At 37.6% G+C, this 22,243-nt stretch overlaps 1 protein-coding gene across 2 annotated transcripts in view; it reads right to left on the bottom strand.

Moving 5' to 3' along the window:
* Positions 1–286: 286 nt before the first annotated feature.
* RAD54B (RAD54 homolog B (S. cerevisiae)) overlaps positions 287–22,243 on the bottom strand; it is a 51,247-nt gene continuing 29,290 nt past the window's right edge. Inside the window, exons 5-15 of one of the 2 annotated variants that reach the window (XM_006105337.3) lie at positions 21,138–21,419; positions 19,366–19,528; positions 16,470–16,695; positions 16,000–16,207; positions 13,137–13,276; positions 10,424–10,714; positions 6,902–7,077; positions 5,034–5,295; positions 2,386–2,452; positions 1,986–2,186; positions 287–583 (exon numbers count right to left, since the gene is read on the bottom strand). In XM_006105337.3, the coding sequence (XP_006105399.1) occupies positions 363–583; positions 1,986–2,186; positions 2,386–2,452; positions 5,034–5,295; positions 6,902–7,077; positions 10,424–10,714; positions 13,137–13,276; positions 16,000–16,207; positions 16,470–16,695; positions 19,366–19,528; positions 21,138–21,419 (2,237 nt within the window). In that variant the 3' untranslated portion in view covers positions 287–362. Of the gene's footprint in view, positions 584–1,985; positions 2,187–2,385; positions 2,453–5,033; positions 5,296–6,901; positions 7,078–10,423; positions 10,715–13,136; positions 13,277–15,999; positions 16,208–16,469; positions 16,696–19,365; positions 19,529–21,137; positions 21,420–22,243 lie in introns of those variants that run through there. The other variant, XM_023746402.1, reaches the window with a different exon arrangement.

Genomic DNA, 22,243 nt, shown 5'->3' with positions numbered 1-22,243 from the left:
CTTCATAACAAATTTACTATTGTAATGTAAGTAATTCTATCCAGAGACATAGAAGCAAGGAACAGACTGTGGAATCTCAAAGGGAAGGCGAGATGGTTGGGTGGGTGGGAAGAGATCAACCAAAGAACTTGTATGCATATATGCATACCCCATGGACACAGACAATAGGATGGTGAAGGCCTGGGTGGGGGACAGGGGCAGGCTAGAAGGGGTCAAGGGGAGGGAAAAGAGACATATGTAATACTTTCAACAATAAGGATTTAATTAAATAAATAAATAATTCTAATCATTTTCAAAACTTACATTTAATTATTGTTATTTTTTAAAGGGGGGGCAAGGGAATGTCATGAAGTAACCTTTCATTACAGAGCAGCAGTATTTTGATTGGTTATATTCTGAAAAAAGAATGACACATTTTCTCTTATTCTGTCAAGAAAAGGATCTTTAAGATTTAACTGATCTCCAGAAAAATGTTTCCATTGCTTCAGCTGTGACATGGAGAGAGGTTTCAGGGAGTCAGACTTCTTGTGATGTGGGCCAAGCTGACAATTTCTAGAGACAGGGAATTTTTCCAATGAATCACCTGCAATAAGTAAAAGAATGAGAAAATCCTTAAGCCAATCAATATTCTACTATATACAATACTTTTTATTTTATGATATAATGAGTTTATGAAATTTATTACATTTTGTTCTCTGATCGCAAGGACCTTCTGGTCTAATAGGATTCATACATTAAACAAATAATCATCCAGAGATATGTTACAGGGCTGCAATCCCTTATCTAACACCTTTGGACTAGATATATTTCCAAGTTCAGAATATAATTGGAACAATCTGGGACAACACTCCATAATCAAGCCCATTATACAGAATATTTAGAACTAACTAATAAAAAACCTGCATTTCAAAATTATGAGATCCAGCCTTGGGGAATATTTACAGCCTTAAATACCCATTTCATAAAAGAAGACTGAAAACCATTAAGCTAGGCATTCAACTGGAAAAATAAGAAAAAGAACAGAGTAAAGACAATGAAAAAGAGAAGATAAAAGCAAAAATTGTTAAAATAGAAAACATATGGTAGAGGACCCAATATTAATTTATATAAAATATAAAGTTTCCATGTCAGTCTTGTACAGTCTAACTTCTTAACCTACTCAGTATAATTTATCAAGTGACTTTAAACTCTTGAACGCTCAAGTCCCACTTGTGATCCAGTTCCTATGTGAATGGTGTTAATCACAGAGGACTGATGTTTTATTTATTTATTTATTTATTTATTTATTTTAATCCTCAACGGGGAATATTTTTCCACTGATTTTAACAGAGGGTGGAAGACAGAGGGAAAGACAGAAATATCAGTGTGAGAGAAACACATCGACTGGTTGCCTCCTGCACTAGCCCCGACCAGGGCCCGGGCCAGGGAGGAGCCTGCAACTGAGGTACATGCCCTTGACCAGAATCAAACCCGGGACCCTTTGGTCCACAGGCCAGCGCTCCATCCACTGAGCCACACCGGCAAGGGCAGGACTGAGGTTTTTAGCTTCACTTAACCAACACTAGCAGTTCATCAAGTACTGGGAAGTATGGTGGCCCCTGCTAACTGCCTCAGAAAATATGTACCCATTATGATTAAGGTCTACATAAATTAAACAAAGAGTAAGCTTATTCTGTCAAGTGCATGTTTTGAGGGAAACAGAAATAAGGATTCTAATTCTGAAGCCACTAGCCAGAATTTGAAAGATTTCTCTAAGCTAAATTTCTCACAGCTGTTTCAGAAATAAGAAGCGAAATGGAGAGATTAAGGTTCTAATTAATATTTTCTCAAATAGTGATCTGGCAGTTGCCCTCTGACTTGCAGGGGGAAAGAAACTAACATATACAAATGGTAAATATTTTAGTTATTCTATATTTAAATACTTCCAACTACTGCAGAGAGACAAATGAACTTTATCATCAGAACAGAATTAACATACAACAAACCTGTATGGTCTCGTTCTCCGGCACAGTCACAGTCAAGCAGGTCATGAGTCACACAGTGTGAACTTTCGTGTAATGTGAACAAATTTTTAAGCTCCTCTACTGAAAACTGGATATGCTCAGATGTCTTGGCCAGGTCTACAACCGCCCCAGAAAGACCTTGCTTACTGATCTGCCTTTGATAGATCTTTTCTTCTATTGTACCTGAAGGGAAAACATCCATTAGATTTACTGCAGATCCTTATGTCTGTTATTTCTGCAGGGTAAAATATGGTTGGCATATAGTTAACAAAATAACAATAATTCCTAACACGGAAGCACAGATTATCAACAACAACAACAACAATTCTTTTTATATTATTCAAAGGGATACATTTTTTTTGGCACACTGACGGGTTATTACCTGTGGTTAGGAGTCTGTAAATATGTACTGGATGTTTCTGACCATCTCTCCACACTCTAGACATTGCCTTAGAAAATAAATGAGAATTCTGAGAGTACAGTTGAAACTAATAGACTTTTCCCCATAAGCAATTTGCATTAATACATTTAAGATTAGGAATTCTTGATGTTACTTATAGCTTCAAAAAACAAAGCCCTGGCATGTCAAAGCATTCTCCACTTCCTATCCTTTTCCTGAGAAAAAGAAAGGCATGGACACCCACTGTGGGGCTATGAAATAACTAGAGGGGCGTCAATAAAGTCAGAGGGTCTACCTGCGTCAATGAATGGCACAGTGAGTTTAGATAGCAAAAATGCCAAGAACTGCCCTGCCCGGTTGCTCAATGGTTAGAGCACTGGCCCATGGACCTAAGGGGTCACAAGTTCGATTGCCAGTCAAGAGCACATACTTCAGTTGCAGGTTTGATCCCTGGCCGAGTCAGGGCACATGCAGGAGGCAACCATTCAATGTATCTTTCTCACATCGATGTTTCTCTCTCTCTCCTTCCATTCTCTCTCTCTAAAGATCAATGGGGAAAAATATCCTTGGGTGAGGATTAAAAAAAAGAAGAATGCAAAGAAGCCACGTGTAGCTTGAGCACAGAGGGATTATTCCCAGTCCAAGTAGCTCATGATTCATCCCTAAGGAATCCTGAGGATGCCTGCCATCAGTTCAGGCTCTAGGTCAGCGGTTCTCAACCTGTGGGTCGCAACCCCTTTGGGGGTCGAACGACCCTTTCACAGGGGTCGCCTAAGACCATCAAAAAACACATATATAATTACATATTGTTTTTGTGATTAATCACTATGCTTTAATTATGTTCAATTTGTAACAATGAAAATACATCCTACATATCAGATATTTACATTATGATTCATAACAGTAGCAAAATGACAGTTATGAAGTAGCAACGAAAATAATTTTATGGTTGGGGGTCACCACAACATGAGGAACTGTATTAAAGGGTCGTGGCATTAGGAAGGTTGAGAACCACTGCTCTAGGTAGTTCCCTGAGGTTTCAGGACCAATGATACCATGCAGTAAGGGTTGATGTGCAAACCCTGTACTTTCCAAAGAAAGGTCTGGCCTTCCCTCCAGCTCCAAGTAGATAACCGCTAAGCCCTTGGCATATCCTGCCTGATGAGAGGGTCTCTGTCTCTCTGGGCCTTGCAGCAACTAGATCTTTTATGCTAACAGTGTGATTTAGGGGAGGGCTTTGGGCCTGTCCTGTCAGTTTGCCCTCTGGTGGAGTTGGAGACTGAATAACTGAGGTCAGTCACTCAAGTACTTCACGGCTACGTGAGCAACCAACAAAAACTCGGGACACCAGGATGAAATGAACTTCTGTTTGACTGTACTCATCGGTGCTGGGGAAGTTAAGTGCTGTCCATAGAACTCCAGTAGGGGTGGAAAAGGGAAGCTTGTGACTGGTCTCTACCCCATGTACCTTTTACCTTCACTGATTTTAATCTGTATCTTTTCACAGTAATACAAACACAGATACCAACTGAGGTGCAAATGTGTAAGTAGAAATCTTAAAACACATAAAGATGGACTGTATTCTGCAGTAAACCAAAGGCTTCTTCTGAACTATTTTCCTAAATAAACTAATTTTATATCTTTACTATACAAACATTGATCACAGCATCTGTAATACTTGTCTCCCTCTGATGGTCATAAGCATCCTGATGTCCCAAGATGCAAGTGAACTCTGTTTGACAATACTCATCGATGCTAGGAAAATTAAGTGTTGTCCATAGAACTCCGGTCGGGGAGGAAAATCAGGCCTGAAGTACCTGCAGTAACTTAGAGCCTAGAGACATAGAGATTTGGGTTTGAATCCTGGCTCTGCCTTTTATAAGCTATTGTTAGGAGCAAAAATAGAATATTGGGGACTAGCTGCGGTTATGGGAAATATTAATCATGCTCTGTTAACCATGATTGCCTTGTGTTGGTTAAAGAAAGGACAGTCGGCCTGGCTGGGAGTTGTGCGCCCCCAGGACCTGGGATTCAACCTTGGACCTGGGAGTCAAACTTAGACCTGGGAATCAACCTTGGAACCATTCTCATTCAAGAACTGCCTATTATCATGGAAAGACTAACAACTTTGTTGCCCAAACAATGGAGTCCCACCCCAATCCCTACTTCCCCATGCCTATAATTCATATTTCCCCGTGTATTCTTTGTCTTACCCTATATAAGCAGCTGTCTTATGGTGGGGTGCAGAGCAGATTTTTGTGGATGACCTGCTGCTCTCCCATATGCTCACAGTATTGGAATAAATGCTCATATATGATTCAACCCTGTCTCTGCTTAATTGGCTCAAGTAGTGACAGGCAGCACGGACCCACTGATTGTCCAGTTACACTATGTGACCGAGAACAAGCTTTCATATCTTCATCTGCAAAATGGGGCTATCTACACTTAGAAGGATTATTGTGAAAACTGAATAGATGTGAAGCACTTAGCAGAGTACCTGATGCAAAACAGGGGCTCAGTTACCATACCTCACCAGCATTTACCATACATCATCATCTTTGTATCCCCAGCAGGTATATCCCCAACAGGCATTCTATCATGTTTATTTAATGCATAAGAACTAGTCCTACCTGGATATCAGTGGCTGGATTCCAATCAATGTCATAGAGAATTAAGTGAGATCCTCCAATAAGGTTAAGTCCCACGCCACCAGCTTTTGAACTTAATAAAAAAATGAAATCAGAAGAGTATTTACTATTGAAGCCATCAACAATTTGCTGCCTTTGAGAGACTGGTGTTTGTCCATCAAGTCTTGTACAAGCATATCCATGACGCTTACATACTTCTTGTAAAATATTCAAAGTTTGTGTGTAGTTGGATACCAATACCACCCTGTCAATCAAAAAGAAAGATTCTGGGTATATTTGACGAAAATTACCAAATAATATCATCACTGATATTTATAGAACATGCAACAATGACCATATACGTTAAAACTCAGGTTCTCCTTCAAATTCAATTTTAAAGTCAATATCTAAGAGATTTTCCAGTTTTAAGGTAGTGAAGTAAAAACTTTTCTGTCTTCTTCACCTCTCTGAAGTCAACCTAAAAACAGCCAGAGAATGAGAAACAGAAATACAAACTTTATCTTTTTTTTTTTTAAAGGAGGCATTTATATACGAAAACAGAAAATGATGAAATAGTGACCTACTTATGAGTACAGAGAAGGTGAAACCTAAGTGCCCAAAGTGGGAGATTCCAATAAGAAACAAGTGCAAGTTCATTCACCCCAGAGAATCTCCTTAAGGTGCCCCAGAAGGAAGGAGACTGGAGCTCTTACAAGAGCACTGATAATAGAACCCAGGCCTATCCCATGTAACCAGTTGACTTTTCTTTCTCAAATACAATGTTTATTGTCTGGAGAAAGTAAACCCAAGAAAAAGACTAGCGGTATTTAAAAGACAGGGCTATAATGACTAGTCAGAATGAAAGTATGCATACAGAAGATCCCAGGCCCCTTTTCCTGCCAACCCTAGAACAGCAGCAGTCAGGCATCCCTCTTACATCCCACCCCAGGAAAGATATTATTGGAAGATTCCTCTCTGAGGTGACATGAATGGCCCCAGAGAAAAGATCCACAGAGAGAAGGAGTCCCTAAATAAAGAAGCCAACTCGCTGCCTAATTACCCCATGAGGGTGACTTACCCATGCACACATAACATTCAATAAGTTTCACTGCCTCACTCTCAAATATAAATGGACACCACAGATCACCATCTATTTACAGTGAGTCTCCAACATTAAAAATAGAACAAAAGAGGAGAAACCTGAATAAAACAGCAATGGAGGAAACAGAAAACAACATCCTCAAGTAAGAGATAACATTCACAAGAAGAGGAGGCAATTTAAAAAATCAAGAATGAGAGAAATACCTTGTAAATTTAAAATGACAGCCAAACTGTAATTTTCACTGGAGATTTTGCAGATAATAACAAGAGAGTCTGCCCAGAAATAGATTAAAAAGGAATGTAATGACCAATAAAAAAGAAAAGTAATTAGATTTAGATGTCCATTAAAGAGTTAGAAAGAAGGATGTGGAAACTAGAACAGAGGGCTGGACGAGAGTGACATATATGGGTGATAGTTAAAACTATGGGGAGTAGAGATAACCCAGAAAGAGTGTTTAGAGTAAGAAGGAGGCTAAAGAGAAAACCCTAAGGGGTATCAACATTTAAGGGATGATAAGAAAAGGACTCTGAAAGAGCTTAAAGTACAAGCTAGGTGTTATAAGACTTCTCTAGGGTTTTTAAAAATATATGTATTTATATTTCGTTTTTTCTTAAATAAAAACTTACAGACGCTGATCATGCCCCAAAGAAAACAACTTATTTTTAATGTTTTCTTCTTTTGAAAGCAAGGAGGGGCAGGGGAGTAAGGCCATACTCTAAGCCAAAATTCCAGGAGCACTTACAAGCAGGTTATTAAACTGACCACTTACCTTTCAGTAGGACGAAGTTCGTGGATAACAGCTAAGAGCTTTGTCAGCACTTGAAGTTTTCCTGACTCCTTCTCAGTAAACATGAGAGGGTTATAATCAGCAGGGAACACATTTAGCAAGCCTTCATATAAACTACTCTCTTCATTTTCATCCCAAGTTGAGCTACATTCTTTTTCCTAGTCAAAAGAATAATTAACACTGGCTCATGTTTGTTTGTTTTTAATTAGAAGAGAAAAATGCTCAAATTATGGGAGGAAAGATGAATATTAATAGCTTCCTGAAAAGACCAAGCTATCATGTAAATATTGTTGTTGTTGTTGTTGTTGTTAATTCTTACCCAAGGACATTGATTTTTAGAAAGAGTGGAAGGGAGGGTGAGAGGGGAAGAGAGGAAAATGAGAGGGGGAAGAGAAGAGAAAGAGAGAGAGAGAGAGAGAGAGAGAGAGAGAGAGAGAGAGGAAAACATCTATTTGAGAGAGACACATCGATTGGTTGCCTCCTGCACTTGCCCCGACTGGGGCCAGGGATCGAACCTGCAACTCAGGTATGTGCCCTTGACCAGGAATCAAACCCACAACCCTTTGGGGCACAGGCCATCACTCTAATCACTGAGAACACTGGCCAGGGTGTTGGTCATATTTTTAAAAAGTAACATGTGTCCTACTGAGTTAATTACAGAGCAGTTCTAATGCAGTCTCCTAATGCCTGCTGCCTTCACCCTACAAGTGCAGAATCACTGTCTGGATGTAACAGGGGAGGGGGGGCGTGAAGGGAGACAGAAGCAGAGAAATAAAGGAGAGGAAAACAGAGGGCAAATAGTGCTACAAAATCTATCCTGTCCAAAGCCTGAGCTGTCTGATGGTTGATACCTTTTTCGCTCTTCTTCCCTTTTTCCCTCCCCACAATGAACTTTTCTCTCCTGATTTGTGGGCTTCCACAGCCCCTCCCAGGTGATACTCAAAAAGGAGCACAGTAGTTTTCTCCATCTTATCAATTTCTTCTGCAAGAAGGAACAATCCTGTCAATAACTTGGCAGAAACTTATTCTTACTTACAACAATATTTTTATTTTACCATTAGTTTTTAGAATAATTTTATTCCAAAGCGATTGTCAGCACCTCTGAAATCCTACTCTAAAACTGCCAAGCTGAAATGTAAACATATAACTAGAGATTATATTTATTAATGACTTCATTACTTTTTAGATTAGATTTCTGGGACTGGCAGGTCTCCCCACTCTTTCCCACATTTACCAAATTTATCACTATTACCTGAACATGGGGGAGACTCTTTCAGCTATTTTATATGGATCCTTACTTATAGTATCTTATGCAGTACAGTATGCCTGTTATTAGTTAACTGATACATTCTAGATCATCATAAGGTCTTCCTTTTAAGAAAGAATTTTTAGCTTCTATTTTTGCTAGACATCATGCCCAAGTATATAGATTCTGTTTCTTAAAATGTTGCTTAATAAATAGTTCTAATCCTGTCTACTGCAGAGTTATAGAAGCTGACTTCTATGATAAACTATGTAAACATAACCCATTGCAGGATAAACTTCAAGAATTCCGGTACAACACTGGATTTTTTAAGTATATAATTAATAATTAATTACTTCAAGCATCATGTGGCACCCAAAGGTTTTCCTTTGTTTGCAAATTATCATTTTACTATTTAAAGAAAAATATATCAGAATAAAAATTGGTAAGGGTAAGTTGGAGATAACAGGCTATCACTGTGCAACTTCCCATACTATTTCATTAAACTGCCCAATAACATTATCAGGAAGTTATTGTCTCTGCTTTCCAGTTAAGAAAGCCAGGCTCGCAGATGTAACCTGGCCATGGTTAAAGAACTGGCAAGTAGTACAGTGGGAACTGGTACCTTGTTCCAATTCGAAAAAAGAACTCTCACTATACTTCAAGCTGCCTTATGTTCATTAAATATCCAATGGTCAGCTCAACTATACAGCCATTAAAAATCATATCTGTAGAAGGTACCTAATTTGGAAAAATGTTCACAATTTATTGAGTGGGAAAATAGGTTTTAAATAATAAGCACAGCAGCAAAATTAAGTGTCTCTATAAAAAGATTATATACACATATCTCTTGAGTCCCTATTTCCCCAACAAAAAATTGGGAATAGTCATAACAGTCCCCATTACATAGAATTTTATCAAGAATAAATAATTCGCCAAAACCGGTTTGGCTCAGTGGATAGAGCGTCAGCCTGCGGACTGAAGGGTCCCAGGTTCGATTCCAGTCAAGGGCATGTACCTTGGTTGTGGGCACATCCCCAGTGGGAGATGTGCAGGAGGCAGCTGATCGATGTTTCTAACTCTCTCTCTCCCTTCCTCTCTGTAAAAAATCAATAAAATATATATTTAAAAAAAGAATAAATAATTCTAGCCCTAGCCCGTTTGGCTCAGTGGATAGAGCATCGCATGCAGACTGAAGGGTCCCAGGTTTGATTCAGGCCAAAGGCACATGCCTGTGTTGCAGGCTCAATCCCCAGTAGGGGGCGTGCAGGAGGCAGCCAATCAATGATTCCCATCATTGATATTTCTATCTCTCTCTTACTCTCCCTTCCTCTCTGAAATCAATAAAAGTAAAAAAGTTAAAAATTAATTAATTAAATCATTCTAGCCTGGCTGGTGTGGTTCAGTGGTTGAGCATGGTCCAGGAGGTCACTGGTTTATTCCTGGTCACAGAACATGCCCGGGTTGCAGGTGCGATCCCCAGCAACGGGCATGCAGGAGGCAGATAATCGATAATGTTTCCCTCTCTCCCTCTCTAAAATCAATAAAAACATATTTTTAAAAAAAAAGAATAAGTCAATCTAGAAAAGTACTTCATGTCTGGTACATGATAAGTGCTTAATAAGTGCTAGCTAAGATTATTATTATTACTAATATCAAAATGTGGTTTTCTCTGGCTGGAGAGCATTATTTCTTTATACTAAATTTCAAAAAGTGGTATGCCAGGTCACAAAATATACAAAATTATAAGGCTTTTGATACATATTACCAAACTATCTTCCATTTATTTAACAATTTGCATTCTAACCAGTATATCATTTTTATTGTCTTTTTTGTGATTTTCTGAATTTCATACAAAAATCATGTGTTACTTTATAATGAAGAAAAAATAAATTATTTTTAATGGCAAATTTTTTATTTGTTAGCACCAAACAAACAAAACTGACTGGCTCTATTAATAAAAGACAGGAAGAGAAACCATGACAAAATACTAGACAAGGTACCAAAGGGCATGGGGCACACAGTCTAGAAGGCAGAACCTCAAACCCATTCCATCCCTAGTTCAGATCTACGAACGTGGACATGCTCTGAAGAACAAACAGGGGCCGAACCTGCTCGAGAGCAGAACCATCCTGAAGAGACTCAGATCCTTGGGGAAACCCACAGATACAACCCCAGGAATTAGTCCAATCTGCCCTCTTAGCTTCACATGACATAGAACCCTCAGCTCACATCCTGACACAGTCTCACATGCTACTTACCTTTACGGAGTTGAACAAAAGGCAGGGGTGATTGCACAGTTTCTTAAGAGCTCCTATGCATATCAGATGAGGACTGTTTTCCAACGACCCTTGAAGACAGAACCTCACAGCCTGAGAATTCAACAGCTTTTGATAAAGTTCAAGCTGTAGTGCCCCTGGTCGGCAAAAGACTACATTCTCTATTTTAGGTGGAAGATATTTATTTATGACCTCTTGGGTTCTTCTAAGGAAAAAGAGTCCAGTGAAGCAAACAAGTTCAGCTGCTCTTTTCTCTCCTAACTCCTGTTCTTCCTATGAAAGAAATAGCAGACTTAAAGTTTACTTGCAGTTAAAATGAACATTAAATATTTTACAATGATAAACTAGTTACTTCAATTCAGAGTTTTGATTCATCAGAATAAATGAAGTACAAGTTTGTGAAAGGAAAGCCAACCATCATCCCTTTACTAGTAAATGTTCAGCATAATCATTTAATTAAGTGAAGCCACAGTTTCCTAAATTTTTGTTTGTTTGGCTATTTGGCACCAGTGAGAGCAACCAGAAATCTATACTCTACAAACTTAATTATTCTGAAAGGAAGTTTTCATGTGAATACTGTAATGGTACATAGTCTTAAAATCAAAGCAAAGAGCTGATACAGCAAAGACTTGTAAGCAAATATTTTGACAAGTTATTGAACCTAAAATTAACCCTATAGGAAATTACTGGCACAAAGCACTACTAATTCTTTCCAAATTGTTACACATTATTCATTAAATAATAGTACAGTTTTAAAATCAAAATATAGTATGAGTAAAACATGTCCCAAATGGAAGAATATAATAAAACTCCAGAAAAAGAACTAAACAAAATGGGGACAATCTACCAGATGCAGAGTTCAAAACACTGATTATATAGAATCTTTACAGTATACAGAACTTCACAATGAAGCTTAAAATAAATCCCATATGTGTATATTTGTTTATATATATGCATCCCTATGTTCAGTGCAACATTATTTAAATAACCAAGATATGGAAGCAACCTAAGTGTCCATCAGTAGATAAATGGATAATGAAGAAGTGGTACATACACAATGGACTATGGCTCAGCCATTAAAAAAGAGTGAAATGGCTCTGGCCGGTTTGGCTCAGTGGACAGAGTGTCGGCCTGCGGACTGAAGGGTCCCGGGTTTGATTCCAGCCATGGGCACATGCCTGGATTGCAGGCTCGATTCCTGGTGGGGGGTGTGCAGGAGGCAGCCAATTGATGATTCTCATCATCGATGTTTCTACCTCTCTCTCCCTCTTCCTTCCTCTCTGAAATCAATAAAGAAATATATATTTTTTTAAAAAAGTGAAATGTCATCTGCAACAACATGGATGACCCTAGAGGGTATTGTGCTGAGTGAAATAAGTCAGACAGGGAAAGACAAATGCCATATGATTTCACTTATATGTGGAATCTAAAAAACAAAATAAACAAACAAAACAGAAACAGACTTATAGTTAGAGAACATTTTGATGGCTGCCAGATGGGAGGGGGGCTGGAGGCTGGGTGAATAAGGGGAAAGTATTAAGAAGTACAAATTGGCAAAGGACTTGTATGCATGCATATTAGCATAACCAATGGACACAGACACTTGGGGTGGTGGGGGCTTGCCCGGGGTGGGAATGGCTGGGGGGGGAGGGGGTCAATCGGGGAAAAAGGAGACATATGTAAAACTTTAGACAATTGAAAAAAAGAAGTACAAATTGGTAGCTACAAAAGAGTCACTGGGATGTAAAGTATAGCATAGGGAATACAGTCAATGATATTGTAATAACTATGTATGCTGTCAGATGGATACTAGATTTATGGGGATAATCACTTTGTAAGTTATATAAATAACTAATTATTATATTATACACCTGAAACTAATATAGTATTGTATATCAACTTTAATTAAAAAATAAAATATCAGCCCTGGTCAGTGTTGCTAAGTGGTTAGAGCTCTGGCCCAAGCACTGAAAGGTCTCGGGTTCAATTCCCAGTCAAGGGCATGTACTTGGATTGCAGGTTCAATCCCTGGCCCCAGTCAGGGCACATGCAGGAGGTAACCAATCAATGTGTCTCTCGCACATCAATGTTTCTCTCTCTCTGCCTCTCTCTCTCTGTCTTCTCCTCCTCCCCCCGTCCCTTCCATTCTCTCTGAAAATCAATGGAAAAAAATATGTTTTTATTGATTTGAGAGAGAGAGGAAGGGAGAGGGAGAAAGAAAGAGAGAGAGAGAATCATCGAGGTGAGAGAGAAACATCGATCAGTTGCTTCCTGTATACACCCTGACCGGGAATCAAACTCACAACTTGGGTATGTGTCCTGACCAGGTTTCAAACCCATTGACCTTTGGGTGTACAGAATGATGCTCCAACCAACTGAGCCACACTGGCAAGGGCCATTTTGGTTTACTTTTCAATGCCAGTAAGGATGAGCCTTTTTACATGTTTACTATCAATTATAATTCTTTCTATATGAAGTACCTATTTATGAAATTTTAAAAAGTGATACTATTATTTTCTAAAATAAGGAATAAAGGAGTTCAAGGATTGTGAGGGGGGAAAAATAACAATACTAATTTAATTTCTCCTAAATTAAAACTACCCAAGTTATAGAGAATTTCCCCAGGCATACTGCTCTTTTTATTTTTTTCATACTGCTCTTTTTTTTAACCTAAATTTATTAAAATAAATTATACCTTAGAAGCAGAAGGTTGTCTTGATATAATGATGGGTTCTTCATATATTTTTCTAAAAGATGACAAAGAGCCTAATATTCCTGGATTTACAAAATCAATTAATGCAAAAAATTCTTGCAGATCATTCTGAACTGGAGTACCTAAAGAATTAAAAGTGATGAGGTCAAGTTAGTGTTTTACAATCACAGACCTACATGGAAATTTGTACTTACTTCCTTAAATGGACTAACTTTAAGCAAAGTCCCTAAAATTGAGGACAAACGAGCAATCAGATCAAGTTGAAAAAATATATTAATAATTATATAAAGTTTTAACTCTGGTTTTAACTGTATACTAAATTCTTCTTTAGTACAGCATAGTGGCTGAGTGCATGTTCTGGAGTCTGCTTGGGTTCAAATCCTACCTGCATCAAATCCTACCTGAGTGACTCTGAGCAAGTTACTTACCCCAGTTCTATCATTTGTAAAATGGGAATAATCATAGTAGCTCCTAGAGTTGTATCGATCAAATGAGATAATCCATATATTTACTTAGAATAGGGCCTAGATCACAATAAATGTTCCATAATCCTTAGTACTTCTTAATATCAATTTACTATCAATTATAATTCTTTCTATATGAAGTACCTATTTATGAAATTTTAAAAAGTGATACTATTATTTTCTAAAATAAGGAATAAAGGAGTTCAAGGATTGTGAGTGTGTGACTTCAAATTGCCTTAGCTTATCTTTAAGTTAAATTCAGGATTTTTTTTTCACTTATAAAAGTGAGAAGATAATACTTTCCCAGTGGTATTACAAAGAAAAAAAAATAGAGACAATGTATGTGAAGTGACCAGCACAGTGCCTGACACTTAGTAAAACACTCAGTGAATGGCACCTACTGTTATTGTCTTTCAAAGTTGCCAGATCAAAGTGGGATCTTCATTAATCTGAAAGGTTGACAGACTGGAATGAATTCATATACCCTGCATATATTACATACTCAATAACTCTGGCTAACTAATATTCAAAAGAACATTAGCATGCTTCAATAATTATATCAAAAGAACATGTAAGTCAGCATAGTCCAAGAGTATAACAGACTAGAAAAAATTGTCCAAAGATATAAATAATAAAATTTGTTTTTAAAATTGCACTTATTTCATTAACATAAACAATATGAATTTTACAATGTCAGAGAGTTTAAGGATCACTTTCCTCAAAACTAAATGGGTCAACTCCAGGTTGGACCAATGCTTACCAGTTTTTTTTTTAACACAGCTAATCAATTCTACATTTTTACACACATCATAGAAAGACTAGAGAAAATATATTTATGTTGTATGCATTTTGTTACACTTTTAAAAGAAAATCCATGACAATGACTAATAAAATAGGGAGAATGGGGAAAGCAAGAAGGAAAGGGGAGAGAGAGGTATAAGGATCATTGTGGTTGGTTTCCAGGCATTCATCTAGCCCCAACTGATGAACCCAAGCCAATCACAACAGTCCCACCCTTTGCCAATGACGGATGTAGCAAGGGTTTGTGTCTCATACCGGGTTCCTCAGAAGCAGAGCCTGAGATAAGTATTTTGCTGCACATGATTTAGAGAGGGAGTGCTCTCGGAACAAACAGAATAATGGAACCCAAAAATAGCAGAGGGAGAAAATAAGCAAGGATAGCCTCGAGCTAAATTATAGGGAGGCTTGGAGCATAAATTGTACCATAAAGTTGGTCCTGAAATTACTCTGAAGCAAGCGGGCTGGCATTTTCCACTTTCCCTTTTGTGAGTCAATCACTGGCCAAGCTATAGGTGACAGAATAAGCGCTTATTCAAACAGGGATCATTCTCCAGAAGAGATGGGAGACATGCGTTGTTTAATCGATAGTCCTAGCAGCTAAGAGATGGTGCAACCAGAAAGGAGAACTAGGAAAGGCACCGACAGTTTCCACCAACATCATCTGACCCACCCTGTCCCAGGAGACATGAGAGGAAGTGAGAGAGGGGCTTCTGGGAAAGTTTCCTCACTCTTGAAAATAGAACAACAGGAAGAGCCAGTCTCCGCTCTCCTTGGGACATCACCACATCTAGATATGATGCCTGGAACTGCTGCAGTCACCAGCTACCAGCCTGAGGATGAGGCCAGCACTGGCACAGCAGAGGACCAAAAGAACCAAAATCATTGTAAATATTGTTGAGCTGCTGTATCGCACCCCTGATCCTGTACCAGCTCTAGACTTCCAGTTATATGGGAGAATAAGCACATTTAATTCAGATGTTACTTGTACATGAAATCATCCTAAGTAATACATAAGAGAAAGAGGCCAAAGGAAAACTTAAAAAAAAAAAAAGGAAAAGAAAAAAGGCAGAATACAAAAAGGTGATAAGACAAAAGGATTTCGGGAAGAAAAAAAGGAAAAACAGAGGAAAAGGGTATGTGGCCACAAGAGAAAGCAATACACTAGCACAGTGTCATCCTAAGAAGTCACAAAGGCTGTCTAGACTCTGCAGTCCCTAATTCACTGCTTGTAGTACTCTTCTCTAATTCTAGACTAGGTAGAACTTGTAGAAGAAGCTACTAGTAAATAACTTAATGTTAATAAAAGTCAAGCAGCAATGTCCTGTGACAAGAAAAAAGGAAACGCTAATGATTGAAGTCAAGTTGGTATGTTTACTAAAACTATTCAGACCTTTGGACGAGCTGGGGAATATTACATAGGGATTTGGAAATTCAGTCCTACCAAGGCTTTATTAGAATGGGTTTATTAGCATGAACTCCATTCAATACATGGATTCGTTGGATGCTAAGCATCATATTACAAGTTGTATATTTTCCATAGGCAGCAATTCCATCTCCTCCACCCAAAAGTAAATACTGACCAGTTAGAATTATTCTTTTCTCACAAGCGAGGCTAATGAGGGCTGTGGTTGTCTTAATGGCACTGTTCTTCAAACGATGCCCTTCATCACAGATGAGGAGATCAAATTTTATATTCTTAATTTGATCCAGGGAACGAAGTAACATTTCATAACTGATAATCAGAACAGAATATAATGGAGATATGATGAATTCTTCTACTTTGTGGTCCTAAAAAAAGGAGAACATAATACTTAACAAATCTTGGGCAGAAACTGTATGAAGTAAAATTTAAGCAGCATATTTCTCACAGCCATTAAGCAAGTATTGGAATATGTTAACTCAAAACCAAAAAGATTCCATTTTTCTGCAAAGGAGATGGAGAGTTACATACACCTGAGAAACTGCTACATTAGAGAGTGAAAATTGCAGTAATGATTTGAAAAACTACAGATGTAGACAATGACCAAGGCTAAACTTTTAAGTCTCTTACCTGATCAACAGTAAATATCTTGATCCTTTCACTTCCTAACCATTTTTGAAATTCTCTCCTCCAATTATTCACCAAACTTCCAGGTGTGACAATAAGTGTCTTCTTTATTATCGGCTTGCCTCCATAAGGTCCCTGACACTGTAGAGTCCAGAGGAGTGAAATACATTGCAATGTTTTCCCTAAACCCATTTCATCAGCAAGAATAGCTCCACATCTGCCATTCACTCTGTTAGAAATAATTATACTTCTTTAATCACAATAGGAAAATATTTTATAGCTCTAAAATCCTCACTTATTAGTCAAGAACCAGAAGCTGATATTTTGTAATTAAAACAATTCTATTCCCTAAATACTTTTTCTAGTTTTTCATTCAGCTGATTTACATATCTCTTTTGCATCTTTGATAATTGTACTCATTATATATTTATTGCCTAAGAAATTACTAAAATAAATCTGAAATTAGAGTTGAATCTAAATCATTTGTTACTAATATGTATATACTTAGATTAGAAATGAATCTCAATTTTATATCTACATATGAATACTTGAACTGTCCTTATCACTAACAGTTCAGCAGTTTTTATCAGTCTTGTTAGCAGTTATCAAAACAGTTTAAAATATATTGTAATCCTAACCGTCAACAGCTATCAAGTTATATTTATGATTCCCTGACAGTAAATAAAAACTTCAACCAAAATATCTCCCTGCACTATAAGAAATATTAAATACTAAATATTTAATCTAATACACATAATTTATTAAGAGTCTGTTATCACAGATCTACTAAGTTAATGCAATTTAAAATTAAATAGTACAAGAAGCCCTGACCGGTTTGGCTCAGTGGATAGAGCGTCGGCCTGCGGACTGAAAGGTCCCAGGTTCGATTCCGGTCAAGGGCATGTGCCTTGGTTGCGGGCACATCCCCAGTGGGAGGTATGTAGGAGGCAGCTGATCGATGTTTCTCTCTCATCGCTGTTTCTAACTCTCTATCCCTCTCCCTTCCTCTCTGTAAAAAATCAATAAAATATATTTTTTTAAAAATAGTACAAGAAATATTTTACGTGGCATCCCAAACCACTTTATAGTTTTTAAAACCCTTTGACAGATATAGTTGATAGATATTTTAAAAGTTACAAAGTCCAAGGGAATTGAGGATATTACCAAAAACATAAGTATAGTCTGTTAATCATTCTATTCCTTATTGCTAGAAATAATAAGCAAAAGCAATTCTTAAAATATGTTTTCCATTGAAAAGTATGGAAATAAAATTGCAAATATGAATTCTAGCCACTGTTATCATTTTTCATCAACAGTTTGCCAAGGCAAGACCGAATGCCAGCTGAGATATTGAGTGGCAGAGAGAAAACAGTAATGCATCTTTCACGGTAAAGAGAAGAGCACAAGAAAGGCTTCCCTGAGAAGATGCACCTTGAGCAAAGTTCTAAGAGATGAACAGGAATTCACTACACAGACTGAGTAGTTCAGTATACTTGGTCCTTGAGTTGAATTCCAAGCAGGGAAATACAAGGCTATGGACCTGGCAGCATAGGCAGAAAGAAGACAAAAGATGGGGCTACTTATCCTTGAAAGGTCAGACTGTATCTTGTAGGTCAGTGTCTCCCAAACACCAGGCTTTCATGACCACCATCACAATTTTTGCCATATGTGTTATTATTTCTTTATTATTTTTCTTTCAATCTGCATACTTTTTATTTAGATGTATTTGAAAAGAAAACTCTTTCTACACATAATTTACCCGTGAAACCAAAAGTTAAATGTGCTGTTTTTTTTCTAATAATTCATTGGCTAAAATACACTACTATTAAAATTCAAAAGCAAAGCGTGCTCATGTATACCTAAAATTACCCAACATACCAGCAGGGGAGTGCATATCACAGATTAGGAACACTGCTCTAAGTTCTCAGAGTCTGAATGATTTTAAGCAAGGGAATGCCACGTTCAGAACTGTTTTACAGAAATACCAAACGAGTGGATTTAAGGAGTATGAGAAGCAGATACGCAAGGTAGGAGTCACTGCAATAGTACAGATAAAATGTAACTTTACGACATCAGCTCCCACAGCTGCTGCAGGGTTTGATTAGACTGAGAAGGTGAAATAGAAGAAATCACAGATGATTCCCAGGCCAACTGAGATAAGATCTCCAAAGAGAAAAGCAAATCTGAGCAAGAACACGAGTCTGGACAATTTCCTGGAGACAACATGCCCTTAACTTGTTCTCAGAATTTTTAGGAATTGACATTCCCAACTCCCTGTTAAACGACCAATTTAAAAATCAAGGGCCTGTGCATTAAAGAAAGAACTGCAAGGAAATACACCAAGATGTTACCAGGGACATTTGACTTCTTTTATTTCCTTTGTCTGGATTTTTGGGGGGATTGAGGTGGACTTCTATCATATCTTTATGATAGAGAGGATACTACCATTCTTTAATCAGAAAACTCAATTTAAAAGGAAGGGGGGAATCTTGGTCATCTTTTTAAAGTAGAGGCGAGATAAGACAAAAACCTTTCTCTAAAATTCTCATAAGGAGAATTAAGGTTTCTTCCATTTTGCACCCATATACCTTTATCATATTAGTAATGAGCTCTTATTGTATCCCATTAAGGTTGACTGCATTTATTTGTTTCTTCAAATGAAGAGTGAGGGCCATGGTCCTGACTGTATGCCCAGCTCCTGGCAAGATGGCTACTATATGGTATCCATCAAGAACCACTTTTGAAATAAATGCACACATTAAGTACCACTCATCATTCCAACTAAATTCATGATGGACCCTCTGCGAATCATTGTATCAGACTCTTCCTAGAAAACCATTATGTTATGGGCTAAATCAAAACTCAGATTAGACTCAACTCAAATGATTTCTTTTCCTACCTCATTCCCATCATACATTCATAAAGGAATATGATTCCTTCTTTCTGATGTGGTCGAAGATAATATGCAAGGTGAGGATCTATCACAACATCCACAACAGGGAAACAGTTTTTATTGAACATCCACTGATGATTTTTGTCTGGTCGGGGCATAACAAGGGAATCTTAAGAAAAAGGTAAAACAATAATTATAAATGAATTGTAATTTCACTTTGTTAGCAACTACATTATCTTGTTTTAATTACTCATAAGATATAACTGTTTGCCATCATTTGTGGCAAAAAAGAAAACCAAAACTCTTCAAACTGAATAACATTAATGCTAAGCAAGGGTACAAAATCCTATATAATAAAAGGCTAATATGCAAATAGACTGAACGGCTGAATGACCAGTTGCTATGACATGCACTGACCATCAGGGGCAGACACTCAACACAGGAGCTGCCCCCTGGTGGTTAGTGCACTCCCATAGGGGGAGTGCTGCTCAGCCAGAAGCCAGGCGAGTGCAGCGGCAGTGGCAGGAGCCTCTCCCACCTCCAAGGGAGCGCTAAGGAGCAGCAAACAGGTGGGTGGTAAGAAGCAAGGGCACAGGCTGGGCTGAGGGCCCCCCCCGAGTGATGAATTTTCGTGCACTGGACCTCTAGTTTAAAAATAAAATCTCATGCCTTACTGATGTAAGATTTCATGCAAAGAATTACAAAGAGTTTTCTAAACTTCATATACTCAAAGTGCTCTGAAATTCACTATTTCTAATAAGAAATCCACTAAGCCACAACATTTAATAGTTCAGTACTCAAAGCAAAGAGAACTATTATATCCAACTATCCAACCGAAAGCATAGGTTGGAATTTTGCCAACATGTGCTTGCAAAGCTCACAGCTTCTTATTCTGGAAAGGCTCCCTACATTTAACATAAAGACTCTTTATTTTCAGTCCTGAACATACTAACAACGACCACTACTCCTATCAACCAGAAGAACTGAGAATTTTCCATCGACTTCACCACCACTATTTGCTTCAAGTTAATCACTATATTCATGAATGTCAAAATAATGAATCTTTGCAAAGGAGCATGAAGTAACCATAGAACAATAATGTGATTCTTTAGAAATATGCTAACACAATTTAAAAGTTTTACTAAAATACCACCCAAAATTACAAAATCAAATATAACTAGATAGCAGGTCTCAAATGATAAATCTGAAGTCATCATTGACTGGCCGCCTCCCACATGCCCCCCACTGGGGATTAAGCCCACAATTCGGGCACATGCCCTGACCAGGAATCGAACCGTGACCTCCTGGTTCATAGATCAATGCTCAACCACTGAGCCATGCCGGATGGGCTAAGATTTAATTCTTTACATATCTTATTATTCAATATTTTAATATGATAATGCATGTAATCAAGACATAGTCTTCAAAATGGTAGTAAATATAATCCTCATTCATTAATTTATTAATTTTTCTCCTTACTAAATGTCATATTTTATCCAAAATCATACACATGTATGTCTGTGTGTATACATCTACAATTTGCATATTTTCCTTTAATGCATGTACAGAATTTTTATTACTGTTTCTTACAAAATAATTCTCAAACCACATTGTTACTCAACATCAACATTATCCCTTACATCAGATTATGTATCTGAAGAATAATATATACATAGTTTCATCTGAAAAGTTTAAAAGAAAATTTAAAGTTTAAATTCACATACCAAAACTCTTTTGACAGGAGAAACAGAATATTCAAACTAATTATTAAATCTTACTTGGTGCACATGGATCATGGCGTGGTTTGCAATTTTGGAAACTATTCTGCCTATTTTCCTTTGAACTTGGTTTATAGACACTTTTTAAGGGGTTAGAAAAACACTTCTTGGCAGCTTGAGAAGAACTTGATATAGCAGGACCTCCTCCTCCAGGCTGAAAGCATCTGCCACTGCTGAAGTCATCTGGGGAGATCGAGCCCATGACTTCTATTTCTTTTCCGCCAATCATCATTGTATGGCCCTCTTCGATCTTTTCAAGCTCTTTGAATTTATATCCAGTGCCTTTAAATTGAGAACAAAGAAAGTTAATTTCCTGATACTCTAAGATGACTTAATTACTGATACCATAGTCACCTTCCCATAACTGTACAAGAAAACTGTGCTTTAATGCAAATAGCCTTGTATAACCCATTAGCCAGAATGAAAACATAATTTATCACTTTGGTAAACAAAACAAAAAAAGACAAAAAACACTAAAAATCAGAAAAAATAAATAATAATATAGTTATAAAAAATCAGCCAAGCTTTAGCCCTGGCCGGTGTGGCTCACATGGTTGGAGCGTCATCCTGCGCACAGGAAGGTCACAGGTTCAATTACATATCCAGGTTGCCAGGTCCATCCCAGTCAGGGTGTGTATGGAAGGCAACAGGTCAATGCTTCTCTCTTACATCGATGCATCGATGCTTCTCTCTCTCGCTCTCTCTTATCCATCTCCCTTCCTCTCTCTAAAATCAATTTTTTAAAAATTTAAGTGGGATATTTTACACCAAGTCTGTTTGAATTATTAATTCAACAGATATTAAGTGTTGCCATGTGTAAGGTGCTGATGGAATGTAAATATGAGTAAGTCAGTCACAGTTTGTTCAAAATGAGCTCATTAACCAGATAGTGAGAAACTTTTAGACTCCTATGCCTGTCTACTTTAAATGCATATAGTTATTGTGTGATTACAGGGGGGTAAGAACTGTGTCTACCATAAATGTTTTTAAGGCTCTAAAAAATAAAACACTCACATTTTAGAAAATATGACCTGTTTAAACTAGCTGGAAATTGCTACAATTTGCCCTATTAAAACTGGACTAAAATTTACAATCTGTACCAACTG

This window comes from Myotis lucifugus, unplaced genomic scaffold, assembly GCF_000147115.1.
Source record: "Myotis lucifugus unplaced genomic scaffold, Myoluc2.0 scaffold_673, whole genome shotgun sequence".
NCBI classification, from domain to species: Eukaryota; Metazoa; Chordata; class Mammalia; order Chiroptera; family Vespertilionidae; genus Myotis; species Myotis lucifugus.
This window is presented reverse-complemented; position numbering and strand designations above follow the sequence as displayed.